Source organism: Typopeltis vanoorti, chromosome 18 (genome assembly GCF_054136105.1).
Source record: "Typopeltis vanoorti isolate ZY-2024b chromosome 18, IOZ_Tvanoo_1.0, whole genome shotgun sequence".
Lineage (NCBI taxonomy): Eukaryota > Metazoa > Arthropoda > Arachnida > Uropygi > Thelyphonidae > Typopeltis > Typopeltis vanoorti.
The window spans coordinates 65627116-65640680 of record NC_143566.1 but is presented as its reverse complement, the minus strand read 5'-3'; the positions used below and the strand labels follow the sequence as shown (position 1 = coordinate 65640680).

The 13565-nt window shown below is 36.5% G+C and overlaps 2 protein-coding genes across 3 annotated transcripts in view; one reads left to right on the top strand and one right to left on the bottom strand.

Moving 5' to 3' along the window:
- The window catches only part of LOC150096725 (uncharacterized), a 460240-nt gene extending 450631 nt beyond the window's left edge, over positions 1 to 9609 (top strand). Inside the window, exons 8-9 of the mRNA XM_090408697.1 lie at positions 8575 to 8637; positions 9424 to 9609. Of these exons, the coding sequence (XP_090264823.1) occupies positions 8575 to 8637; positions 9424 to 9609 (249 nt within the window). The remainder of the gene's footprint in view (positions 1 to 8574; positions 8638 to 9423) is intronic.
- A 1321-nt stretch (positions 9610 to 10930) lies between these two features.
- The window catches only part of su(r) (dihydropyrimidine dehydrogenase su(r)), a 413031-nt gene continuing 410396 nt past the window's right edge, over positions 10931 to 13565 (bottom strand). For both annotated transcript variants that reach the window (XM_090408491.1, XM_090408493.1), the window contains one exon: positions 10931 to 11295. In XM_090408491.1, coding sequence (XP_090264617.1) covers positions 11041 to 11295 — 255 coding nt within the window. In that variant the 3' untranslated portion in view covers positions 10931 to 11040. The remainder of the gene's footprint in view (positions 11296 to 13565) is intronic.

The following is a 13565-nucleotide window of genomic DNA, read 5'->3' as shown; positions in this document are numbered from 1 at the left end:
ACAGGGACGGGATAATGGCACTGGAGCATCGCTGGAATAAATGTATTAGTCTTAAGGGAGATTATGTTGAAAAATAAAAATAATTTTGAAATTATAAATACGCTTTTTCATTGTTAGGCCGAGAATGTTTGAGATCACCTTTCAGATCAAAACAACGTATCATTTGTTTTGATCATAATTAAGTATAGGATGCGAGGAGGATTTACAAGGGCTTTTCAAAGGAAAGCAAGTTAGCAGTTTTATACGGGGGGTAGAGGAGTTTTTCCTCCAGCAAAACAGATAAACTTGTCTGAGACTACACATATACTGGATACTGGACTTGTGGTTTTACGCTGTTCCGTCCGTACTCCCAACAATTAATGTCATTAGCAAGAGTTTTGCTTCCCGCATCGCACGCAGTGGCAAACAGAAGCGCAGTTAACATATCTAGACAAGAGCGCTACTGCTTTGATGGACTGCCATAAGATTTCTTGGTCAACATATAGAAGTTAACTTCTGTCGTATGTATCTCAAAATGAACTGCTGCAATTATCCGTTGTAGCCACTCTCCCGACAATACAGGGTGTTCGGGATAAATTTGACAGTTTCGTAAGGAAAAAGAAAATCTTCTTTGTATCTATTAAATTTAATGAATTGACAAAAAAACATTACAGGCAGAGTTAATTACAATACTATCAACAAGATTTACTCAAAATAACCACCATTAGCATCGATCACAGCTTCAATTCTGCTTCGAAACTTCGAACAAGCTGATGCTACAGTCTCCCTGGGAAGGGCCGCAAAAACTGTTTTAATTTTATCCATTAACTGGGCTTTTGTATTACTGGAAGTGCGATTGGTGTCTTTTTCAACTGCGCCCCATACAAAATAATCCATGGGGTTAAGGTCTGGTGAGTTTGGAGGCCAAACATTTGGACTGGTGAAGTCGTAGAAATTTTCAGACAACCATTTTTGACTTTTCCCAGAGGTGTGGCAAGGGGCCGAATCCTGCTGCCATACATACGGCCTACCATTGGCTACCCTTGTTATCCAGGGCTTGACTACAGTTAGCAACTCCACGAACAAAGCCCGAATTCCAATGCCAGGGTTCTTCAACACCTGTTCCTGCAGATTTGCGAGGAATTCTGCTGTACGAACGCAATCAGATCGTCTGCTAGGGATCTTTCTTCTTGCTACATCCTCGTAGTCACCATTGCAAGTCTCTAGTTCATGCCTGATTGTTTTTACTGTATTCAGGGAGCATTGGGCAGCAGTCGTAATATCCTTATTTTGATGGCGGGCACGAATCATCATGATACAAGTTATTCTCTTCCATGATTCAGGTGGGTTCCAGCTATCCATCCTTTCTGACATCTTGTATATGAATGAAGAAGGGTCCAAACTTTTAAATGAAGAGAAGTGTGTGTTAATACATGTAACTTACGGAAAAATATAATTAATTATAAATATGTCAAATTTATCCCGAACACCCTGTATGTTTAACCACTTTTTATATGCATTTTCAGGTGCATTTTCCAAAATGCGTAAACAAGTATCGATTTGTTTTTCCCATTACTCCAGGGTATTCCTAGAATGATTTCGCAGAAATTAGCATTTTTTGGATTCCATTATCTAAAATATCTTCTCCCCCCCTTTCAGTCGGACTATTTGCAGGATCAAACACGTTTTGAGTTTGAACTGGATTTAATAAAATTTCATCTAAATTAAAATCTTTAATTTTCTTCAGGCATTTCCTCAACCATTCTCAAGTCCCGGTGTCCAGTTCCTCAACTGAACACAATCGGCTGTCTCTCTCTCTCTCTCTCTCTCTCTCACACACACACACACAGAAATCTGTTCTACCTGTCAATTGTCAATTGACAGCTGGAACAGATAAAAGAGTGTCGTCCTTTGATTCCATTTTATTTATTTATTTTCGAATTTGAATTTTCGACTGTCGATATTTCCCTAGTTTTCGCAACAACTATGATGATTCGCAAGAGTAGCTATCGAAAGATGACAAAAAAAAAAACAATAATTGTGTCGTATATCCGTTTCTGGTTATGTATAGCTAGATAATCTTATTTTGCTACTGCAAATATAGATTGTAACAAAAAATAGAAAGTACTGCGTTCATTTTAACGAATATCTCAAAATACCAAATGTTATTAAATTCTACACCCCAAGCGAGGATTTATTATTATAATATGAAATCGTTTTCTCAAAAAAAAAATAAAATAATAAATTGAAATAATTATATAAAAAAACTAGTTGGCCGAGTGGTTAACGTATCCCTTCAGCCAAAGGGCTACGAGTTCGAATCCCGGTGTGGGCACGGATGTTTGTGATTTTCTGTGAAAATATTAGTAGTGGTGGGTAGATGGCGGTGGTGTAGTTGGAGGATTGAGTGGCGTATGCAGACTTGTAGATGAGTCTTTGGACTTCCTGGAGGTGTCACGTAATAATTATAGGAGGAAAAAATTTGCTCATCAACTGGTCCTGAAAATTGCAATATTTTAGCATATGCTTATAACCCAATCAATACATACCACGACAGAAGGCTCTTAAAATAACTGCTTTGAGTTAAATTTTTTATTGTAAATCTTTCCGATGTTTTACAGAACTGTGTTTAGCGTCTGCTACAAATCTGCGCAATTTTAAAAGAGAGCTATCAAATAGGAATGCCTCTGGGGGGGGGGGGGGGGGGAAATCCTAAGTGGATCAAAATTAGAGCATTGGCTAATAGCATTAATTAACTAACATAATAATAAGTAATTTAATGATAACCTATTTCTGGCTAATGTGGTGTTTAATGAAATTTAGTACGGAGGATTTGTGTTAAAATTTGAATAATTTCATTTTTGGTTTCAAAATTAGACAAATCAAAATTGCTTACGACAATTGATATGGTAACGAATGGTGTGCTACAGAAGAATGTTAATACAGGGCACCGTTTTATGACATATGTATTTGCGCCCAATAATAAGTATTTAATATTTAACGAATTGGACAGCATTTCTGCTCCTGGCAGAAATATTTTTAAAACAGCGCCTGCATGTAAATAAAAATGTCAGTGTCAAAAGCTGCAGTTTTTGCCATGACTGCGGCCAATTTGGCATTCAAGTCCATGCTCGCTCTCTTCCCTCAGGGAGGATAGAGATGGCATTAAAGATAACGACTTACCCTGGGATGCCTGCCAGATCTAGTATCTCTCAAATAAAAAAAAATCAAATTAAGGCTTCTGCTCAACTTTCTTCAACAAGTTTATCAAAAACATTTCAAAAATCTCTAGAAACAAATTTTTATTTTGAAATACCAAACATGACTGCACTTTGTCTAAAATCACCAGACTAGTAGTGTGCATATATGTTTATATATGGATACATGGACTTAAAAATATGTGACAAATCTGCTTATTTTTTTTTCTTAGCAGTCTTTTGATTGTACTCGTATGCATATGAGAAAATAAAATAATTGAGGAGGTTTTGCTCGATGTATTACTTCTCGCATGGATGGACATGTGAAGACCTCGAAGAACTGGAACATACATAGCCTGCACTGTAGTGACAAAGGCCTCGAACATCTCCACGCAAAGAAGAATTGTTTTGAAGTTGGTGTTACCTTTTGGGAGTAGAATAGAAGGAAGACTTCATGATCGAGTGCATATGCGATCGACGTGATATAGGAGTGTTAGTCCGAGCTACGTAGAGGAACGGAAATATAAGAGCAGATGAGCTGAGTACAGAATTCATTGTGGATCATAAAATACCTCGTGTCAAAGTCGTAAATGACGCTCACCATTCCTTGTTGACTACAGCAGTCTACTTCTTCGTAATTAGAAGAAGAAGAAAAAAACTGAATCTGCAGATGTAGAATTCTTTCTTTCTATCAGTGACAATGTTCCTTTCAAGAAATAAAACGTTTTGGAGCGGAGCTGTGATTCGTCACATGACCCATCATACAAATAGTTCTAAATGGCAGATGCTAAAAATGCACGTACGAAGCAAAGAGTGGTGACTGAATTCCATGCTGCGCAAGATGTGAGTCCAATGAAAATTCATACCGTTTGAAAAATGCGTATAATGACGATACTGTTGACGTGATACAGTTAGGTGAGTCAAACACTTTAAGAGTGTTTGCTCATCCATAGCCCAGATCTGGCACCCTCTGACTACCACCTTTTTGACTCTCTATAGGATGTACTCTGAAGACGACATTCTGCGGACGAAGAAGAGCTGAAATGAGAGTTCCGACATCAGAGTAAAGACTTTTATAGGGTCGGTTAGACGTTGTATATTCTATAGAAAATGACGGAAGTTTTTTTTTATATCCGTGAAAGGTGGAAGATTAATCCAAGTAAAAGCCATTGTTAAATATTATATATTTAAGAATTGCTTCAGCATATCTTTCTAGGTCTGAATTCAATTTTTTTTTAAATTATTTAACTTATTCGCTAGATGAATAAACGAATGTCAGTATAGAAACTCAAAAATTGAAAATAATAATAATAATAAATTTTAGAAACTGTTACATTATTATTATTATTTCTTCTATCTCAGCCGTTTCTTTGTGGATTGTTGTATGTCTTCGTTATTGATGTCCAGTTCTTGCCATGTCATAGGGTTCTCTAGGTGCTGATACCTCATCAAGTTTCAATATTTCCAAAACATTTTCTTGTCGGCCTTCTCTCTCTCTCTCTCTTCACCAGATGATTGATTATTATCAATTACAAGTGAAGATATCAAGGGTACTCATTTAAAAACATTTTGAAAATGGGATCTCCATCCAATTGTCGTCTGTCTAAGATGGGTTGATTCTCCTAATTTAGGCAATTTAATGCAGCTGGCTTGCCATTTCTCTGCTGCATCCCTCTAAGGGTAAATTATATTATGTCTGTAGATATATGTGTTCACAGGGCGATTTGCCTGTTGGATTAAAAATCCGACTTTTCGGGAGAAAAAATCGTTTCACCACCGCATGAGACCGGTTAACTCACCTTTAGTTGAAAATTCCTGATACAGATTCTTCGCGTTCTAGATAGATTCGAATCCAGTCTTTCCAACCAGAAAGACTCGAATATGGAATAATAAATCCAAAACATGGGGACCGAAAAGGTTTTCTTGATTGCAGGTTTCCAGAATACACCTTAAACTATAGTTCTTTGCGCATTCCGACGTAAGCGTAAAAGCTGATTTGGCAGGTGATGCTCACATGTCTGAACCAATTGAAAGTTGCAATATAGGATGACACGTATACAGTTCACCGAAACCCTCTACAATAAATATCAAACTGCCTAGCACATTATCCATATAATTATCATTAGCAAAGGGTTTTGTTAAATTATAATAATAAAAAAAAAAAACATTTCAGAGCGTCTCATTCTGGAATTCACTACTAGACTGAAAAAAATATTGAGAGAGGCAGATTATTTAGAAAAATCTAATTTGCACACATCTCGTTAGTATGAGCCGTTCTTTGCCTTCTGATCACACCTTTTACTTTTCTAGGCATACTTACCATTAATTAGGGATAAAATGAATTCCAGCGGAACAGGAAGCATGGAGACGTATTGCTCAACAATCTGACAATCTACATTCACCTTTTCGGACACTAAAACTAATAATCTGAGTCCATACTAGAACTAACTCCAGTTTATTACAATTCCTGCACCAGACTACATAGATGAGAGATGCCGCATTCGCTAATAATACGTCGTAAGGCATCCCCCCCCCCATATCTACACAGTATCGGAAGTCTCCAATATGATTAGTAATTTTCATATCGCAGACTTCCAACGCTCTAATACCTAGTCACTGTGCCCAATGACTAGTAACATCAGTGTAATCGGCGCTGTTGTTGGCGATGATTGGTTGTTCGGTAAAAAGCAGCTATCCTTCTGTAGAACTGACGGTGCTGCTCTCTTACTAATCTGAAATCCTTGTACACTCTTTGAATTCCTGGTTGATCGTTTTCATATTGGATTGCGAAGATCCGATCCTTCTAAGCCCTGTTAGCCACTTTTTCTTAGCTTGCCATACTTCTTTTCATAGGGACGATATTCCCCCCTTTACTAACTAAACATTGGGGATGGTATTCCCCTAACAAAACATATTGCTCTGGCTGATGATATTGCCTACAGTTAGTTGATTTTCGGTTATGCAATCAATACTGCTAAGAATGGACAGGCCACTGATATAGCATCTGATGATGATACCTCGTTCAAAGTCCCTGAGATCTCCATGTATTGCTAGCATACAGAGTACTGCCAATTCTAGCTGTATATGTGTCTTACAGATTACTATACGCTGATTGGAAAGAAGTTAACGTATATCCTGATGGGCAAGGTGCATTGTGACATGTAATAAGTCACGTGTTTGTAGCCGGAATAAATTGGAGGAATGTGATGCTCCCAAGACAGTGCGACCGTGTCTGGGTGAAATGGCTGCGAGAAGGGAACTCACTTGGTTTGAAAGAGGTGTTAGGATAGGATGCTGTGTTGCAGGTCTATCTGTTTGGCAAATTGTTGATAAATTGGGCCCAGGTCAAGAGTCAGTGATACCATACTGAGGAGGAAGCGCAGGGAGTCAGCTGCAGGTGCTATTCAAAGTGCGCGATCCACTACACTCACCCAACGTGATCGTAGGGTGCTAATATGTAAAAACCGCCATTCGTGCCGACACGTTGAATATGGAGTTCTGAGCATTGACTGGAACATCATTCAGAATCGAGGCTCATAACATGGGTTTCCGTGGTAGGACCGCAATATGCAAACCCCACAATACCCAAACCAACATGCAGTGTCATCTTCAGTGGTGCAAAGAGCTTGTGCAGTGGGACGTGGAAGCTTGGAAAGTTGTGTTATGGAGGGACGAATCACGCCACTCCCCCCCTCTACCAAGCAGATGGACTGGTGTGTCTTACTGCCTTTGGAGAATAAAAGTTAGCGAATTTATTTATTTTATAGTGTTACTCAGAATTTTCACGTTACAATTTGTGTTTATCAAACGTCGTTGGATCCGATACCTTAAAAAAAATAAATTCTCCGTATCTTGAAGAAAGATCACATTGAAACGATGTCTTGAATACAACATTCTCTTGTATCTAAGACATCGTTTATCCTTTACGAATTCTAAGTAGTAATTTTCCTAATCTTCAGAACTGCTCTAAGGTAGACAAAGTTAGTTTTATTTATTTATTTTTCCTGTGAATTTCATGCGAAATGTTGAAGGTCATACATTTCGTAATTTTGGTGGGCTAAAGACTAGATGATTTACGTGCAGACGATTTTTCTCTCCCGATGTGAGACCACCACCCTGTCGAAATTACTTGAAAAAGTTAGTAAGTTGGATTTCCAGATTATGACTCTTTAACTCATCTTTGCTAAAATATTACAGGTTTACAACTTTCATGGGTGGGGATTAATATTATCAACAAAAAAATTCCATTTTCCCTGCTCCAAAGATGGAACATAGTGGTTCTTCAAGCCACTTCATTCCTCCAACAAGCAGGGTGGTGATGGTGTCACATATCCGAAAAAGAAAATCGTGTACGATCTAAACACACCCAGCCAACTCCCTACACACTATGTTGCAAATATTATTGACAATTATACTTCCCTGGAATACTGCCTGCTAGTAGCCAACCTGGTGGTTTGTTTTACGAGAGTGAAACAATGTTACCTCAGTTTACAATCAGGAAACAATTTTTTTTTCTGAACATAGTAAAACCTTGAATCTTATTCTTGCGTCTTTGGTTTCATACGAAAAGTTCTTCCCTAAATTAAAGCCGTTGGCATCAGCATTATTGATCACCCAAATTATGAAAGCAAAACACAACCGAGTCAGTCATGATTTATGGGTATAATATAGTTAAATGAACATCGACAAAGATAGGAGACGATATAAGTGCTCAATAAGTGTTCTATATTCTTCCCAGGGATATTTACGAATGGATCCAAACTATTTTTTCCCCCCAAAGCATTACGATAAGAACACTTATCGTAATGCTTTGGGAATTCCACCCCGATGTCTTGTTTATATTCGCAATTTACTACGTATGACATAATTACCATTTACTGTTAATATCATTACTTTATTACTCAATTTTCTTTTCATTTTACTAGTTTTTTAGCGTTTTTATTATAGCGTTAGCTGATTTTTTTTAAACTTTTTAAATAACTTTTTAAGAAACAAATGCAAATTTCTCATATAATCCCAATGAAGATTCAACCGAAAGCTATTTTCCAGTGAACAACAAATTCAGTCGTTCTGAACATGGGTAATATTTAGGTCTTTAAGAAATAAGCTCCAAATCAAAGAAAACCAAAGGAAAAGTTTTTCTTATTTCAAGAAAGAGATACTAATTTGTTAAATGTCTTCAGTCATCACTTTTTAGCAGTTTAATAATTTACTCATTGCAATGTCAACATTACAATTTTGTAGTCTTGTTTATATTATCATATTTGAGCTTTTGCTGATGTCTTGTGCGTGTATGTGTGTGTGTGTGTGTGTGTGTGTGAGCGAGAGAGCTAATAGTGAAATGCATGTTAAAAATGCTTTCTGCTCTTAGATGATATTTTAAAATACTGTTTTCTAGCCTGCTCTTCCACCGAACATTACCTTTGATCAAGCCCGATGTATTATCCTTGGGTGCTTGCAGGTAAGCATAGGAATATAAAATTACAGATTTTTTTAAAATTATAATTTTGTAAACTAAATAGTTGTAAATCGCACACCAATGATGCACTGGCACCAATAACTTACCGGTCTGCAAATAATTCTGGAGCTTCGGAGCACGTGTGTTCATCCTTTCAGAATTACAAGCAAAGCGGGAGGGGGGGGGAGGAAACATAAGAAAATTTATGTAATAAAAGGTACACAAATATTGAAAGAAACCCGCACATTCTAGGGTGAATTAAAACCTTTTCTTAACGATGCCAAAAGATAACCATATTACTACTACCGTTTTATAATAATAATAATAATAATAAATTAAATGAACATTAGTAGAATATTTGGATTCTATTTCTACCATTTTATTTTTAATGGTGATTCCAATGATACACCAATTCGTAATACACATAGAAGATTATTACCTTACATTCTTACCCACAAATGTATGACGAAGCGATAGAATTCAGAAACAAAATTAGCTCGTCAATTCCACCCCCTCGTGGGAATTGATGCTTGCAATTATTGCAGATGAATTTTATCGCTTGGTTCGCCTACTTCGGAGGATTGGGCAGTTATAGCTTAAAAATAAAACCAAATATGATCGTTAAAGAAAGTGATCCGACAACTGCACTGTTAGCAACGCTTGAAGTTTTTTCCAGTTGTCAATACGAAAGTCTCTGATGGTAAGCAGTCAAATAGCTAGGGAGAAAAAATATATAATTTATCACTTGCACTTTTCAATTGATGTGCATTCTCTTTCCATATTTTTCAGCAGCAGCGACAAAGTTTCAGAGGTAAACGAGACATCCTAAACAGAAATTTTAGTGTTGACTCATTTAGTAATGATCAGCTAACGTTGAATGAACAAGCAGGAAAAAGTAGAGTTGCAGAAGAAAAAGAAGCATATGCTGTTAATGAAGTTTATGAAGACGAGGATTATAATTTAGACTACGACTGACAACAGATATCGTATAGCCAATTATCTTATAATAATAATAAAAAAATCCTTTTGCCATACGGATATCACTTAGAAAAATGATGAAGTCCTGGTTACTCGAGAGACACGATTCAAGATATGCAATTCATTATCATATACTGAAAACTCACGTGCAAATAAAATTTAAACTACAATTGAATTCTGTTTTCTTTGTGGTGTGAATGTCTTCAGTTGGAGAAAGTAAACTGTTTATTTTCTGAAGCCGTTAGTATGGTTAAGGGTCAGATGTTCGAGGTCCCGGATTATCTGACTACCATACTACAAGGTTTGCACATTTAGTTTAGGTCATTTAAAATTCTAATTGTGTATATAAAACTCAGACTCGGTAAGTGAACACAGTATGCTTTGTTTTTACCTATCCAGTTAATTAAAACTGAGCAATTTCCATGTGCTTGGGAAATATACCTAAATATGATATAATTGCTATGTAGAAAGCAACGCATCTTATCAAGAGGTAGACTAGGTGTAGAGGACTTAGGAAAATTCCTTATTTTAGTTCAGTACTGTGCTGAAGCTCTTGAATTGAACAAGATTTAATTCGACAACTTTGGCCGAGTACTGAAAACATTACTTAGCTTTCGTATTTTAGCCAATTTCATCCGATTATTTACGCAATTATTTACATTAAATGCAACTTTTATTATCCTCCCATTGTGTTAACATGTACCAAACTCACTCTGCTCAGTTCAGTACTATTTAACATAATCATTATGCTAATTAAATACTCGTTTTTTTTAAAATAATATCAGTATTAATCATTAAATATCAATTCATAAAATATTAATTAAAATCAAAATTTTAAAAAATAATTAAAATAAAATCTTAATAGTTTTTCTTTTGCTAATCTGCATAAGATATTATCCTTATTAATGCTTATAAGAATACAAATACTGTTCTGTATTATGGTAATAATGCAGAACAGTATGTGTATTATTATCAAAGCATGCGTCATTCTGGTAAAAAAAAAAGATGAGACCGATATCATGTTGATATTTCGACACTCATTACTATAGGAATGGATCGAACAATTTCAAAATGATAATCTTATTACCATTATTGTGTTTAGAGAGATTCTAATACCCGTCTTTATTTTATTTGAATGCAACCATATAGCGGATTATAATATGCAGAGATATATTCTCTCTCTGTGAGACATACTTCCTTTCGGTGATTTAGAACGGTATCTACATTATTATCATAATGATGCATCATTCTGGTAAAAAGACTGAGGCCGAAACCATGTTAGTATTTTTATACTCGTGAGTAGAAATGGAATGAACAATTTCAAAATGAAACTCTTTCATTTTAATTTATAGCAATACAATTCATTATTACATTTCTATATGCGTGACGTAAGAGTCAATCTTAAGAGTCTCTTTTGTACTATACCGATTACTGAACCGGCATTGGACGAGAAGCGTAGACCACATTCGGCGTTTTCAAAGGTATACCACGTTTGGGTTCATAAGGAGTAGTGCGAACCACCATCTGAATGCAGTCAATGATTGGACACACCGACAAGCACAATGTACAGCCTGTGCAGTCGTCAGTTACTTTAGGGAGGTGAGTTTGAGGATCGAAGGTGATGGCTTGATATCCTGCATCGTTGCATGCCATGTAGCATTTACCACAGTTGATACACATGGACTGCAAAGAGATAACGAAATATTCGCCATTATTATATCATAGCAAAATTCTAAAAACACATCCACCAGACACACTCTCTCTTTCTCTCTCAAACAACATCAAACATTTGTTACTAAAATAAAGAGCCAAAAGGCTTCAGTTCGGCGATGCAAAATTATATAAGTAAAGTGGATATTAGATCCATCATTATTTCAAAGTCGAATGTAGAGACTATGAAAGTACTGAAAGGTAAGTTGACCAGAGAGCTTACGGGAATACATTCCGCGGCATTCACGAGCTGCCTTAGTTAGCGGATTACTTAAAAGACATAGATGCCGCCCAAGCGTCTATATATTCGCCTTTTATTAGTCCATTTTGATAAGGTTTCACTGGCCTAATAAAAGGCGAATATAAAGAAGCTTGGGCGGCGCCTATGTCTTTTAAGTAGTCCGCACTAAGACAGCTCGTGAATGCAGCGGAGTGTATTCCCGTAAGCTCTCTGGTCAACTTACCTTTCGGTACTTTCATAGTCTCTACATTCGGCTTTGAAATAATGATGGATCTAATATCCACTCTGCTTATATAATCAAACATTTACCTTGCCTCTAAGAGAGAGAGAGAGAGAGAGAGAAGTAGAAGATTAATTTCATCTCCCGAAGTGGCTTTAAAATGTCCATGTTTGGTCTCTAGAATAGGGTTTCTGGACTATGTAAAAATGAAATATGTATATATATATATATATAATTACTCTCGCCACTAAATAATACATATTTTTCCAAAATGAAAAGTCCTTGAACATGCACTTCCGCGCAAACTCCAATTTCTTCTTCTCGTGAGGTACAGCTTTTTCCTTGCCACTCGACCACGGTAATTGTTTTCGCTCAGTACTCTTTAGATATTTTCCTGCTGATCCCTTTTTTATGTAGATGTTTTCCACAATTGCAGTAAGAACTGGAGAACTTTTCTTCGGATCTATATTTACTTGAAGTGGAATATGTATCTCGTCACATTCGTTCAAAATCTTCTTGCTCGTTTTTATTTTGTTGAAAATTCGATTTTCATTTTTGGACTGTTTCATTACATGTTCTACCGCACTTTGCCTTTTATTCACACATTTCCAATTTCTCGTTGAAACTTTCCTTCTTAATAATGGAAAATCATAAGCTGTCATTCCCCGATCATAGTTTGCCCCTTTTTTTTTTAAATATTTTTGTTCTCCATTTTATACAAAATGTCGAAAATATTCTGCTGATGCTTAACGTGCAACAGCAGATCGTAAATCAGCCTAATTATGTCAGGAAACAACTGACTACACGTTTTATACTTTTAAGAAATTCCTGCAGGTGGACAACTTTGAGTGGGTGGTCGCATCTCGAGATGACAGTACTATCAACTTTTTATTATTATCTTACTACATTCTACACTATTTCTTGTATGCGAGTGTGCCGTTGCCACACCCATCGCTCTACTGTTCATCTCCCACTTAAAGGCATTCACAAAAATTCATGGTTGCAGTGCGATTTGTACCATTAGCCTGTAGATGTAATTCTTGGCTAATTACAGGCAAGATATGAATTATGAAAATTAATGCTGAAAACCCATTTAATTGCTTTTATAAATATCTCATGTCAGCCAGTACACTTTCCAATGCGTTTTAACAGTAGAGTCTTGACTGAAATTATCATAAACTATGTCATGAATTAACCAAACTCAGTTTCCCCTTAAGACAGGTAGAGGTGTATTCTAGAAAATGATTATTTCACCATATTTAATTTTCTTTTTTAAACCCTTTTTAGCCACTTCTGGCTGCTTCTTCTTCTGCAGCTTGTCCCACTTAAGTAGGGTGGCTGTTTTTAGTGAGTCTCCTCCACATCTTCCTGTCTTGGGCTGTCACCACATCCAAGTTTTTCAATCTCAAGTCTTCCTACACCAGCTCCCTCCATCTCTTCTTTGGCCGCCTACGCTTCCTTCTCCCCTGCACATCCATCTGCATGACCTTTCTTCCTGCATACTCCTCCCTCCTCATCACATGACCTTGCCTCCTGTATCTTCGCTCCTAAGTTCGTAACTTTCACTGTTTCCCTTACATACCCATTTCTGGTTATAAGTGTTTAATTAGTAATATTTAAATGCAATACATCAGGCATACATACATACAATATACAGAGCGGCCCGTAACCAATTAGGATTTTTCAGTTTCAAGTAACGGGACTCGGCGAGGCTTAACAACGCCTAGGTGCTATGTTTGTATAACAATACTTTTGTAGCTATTGTAATAATGCAACACATAA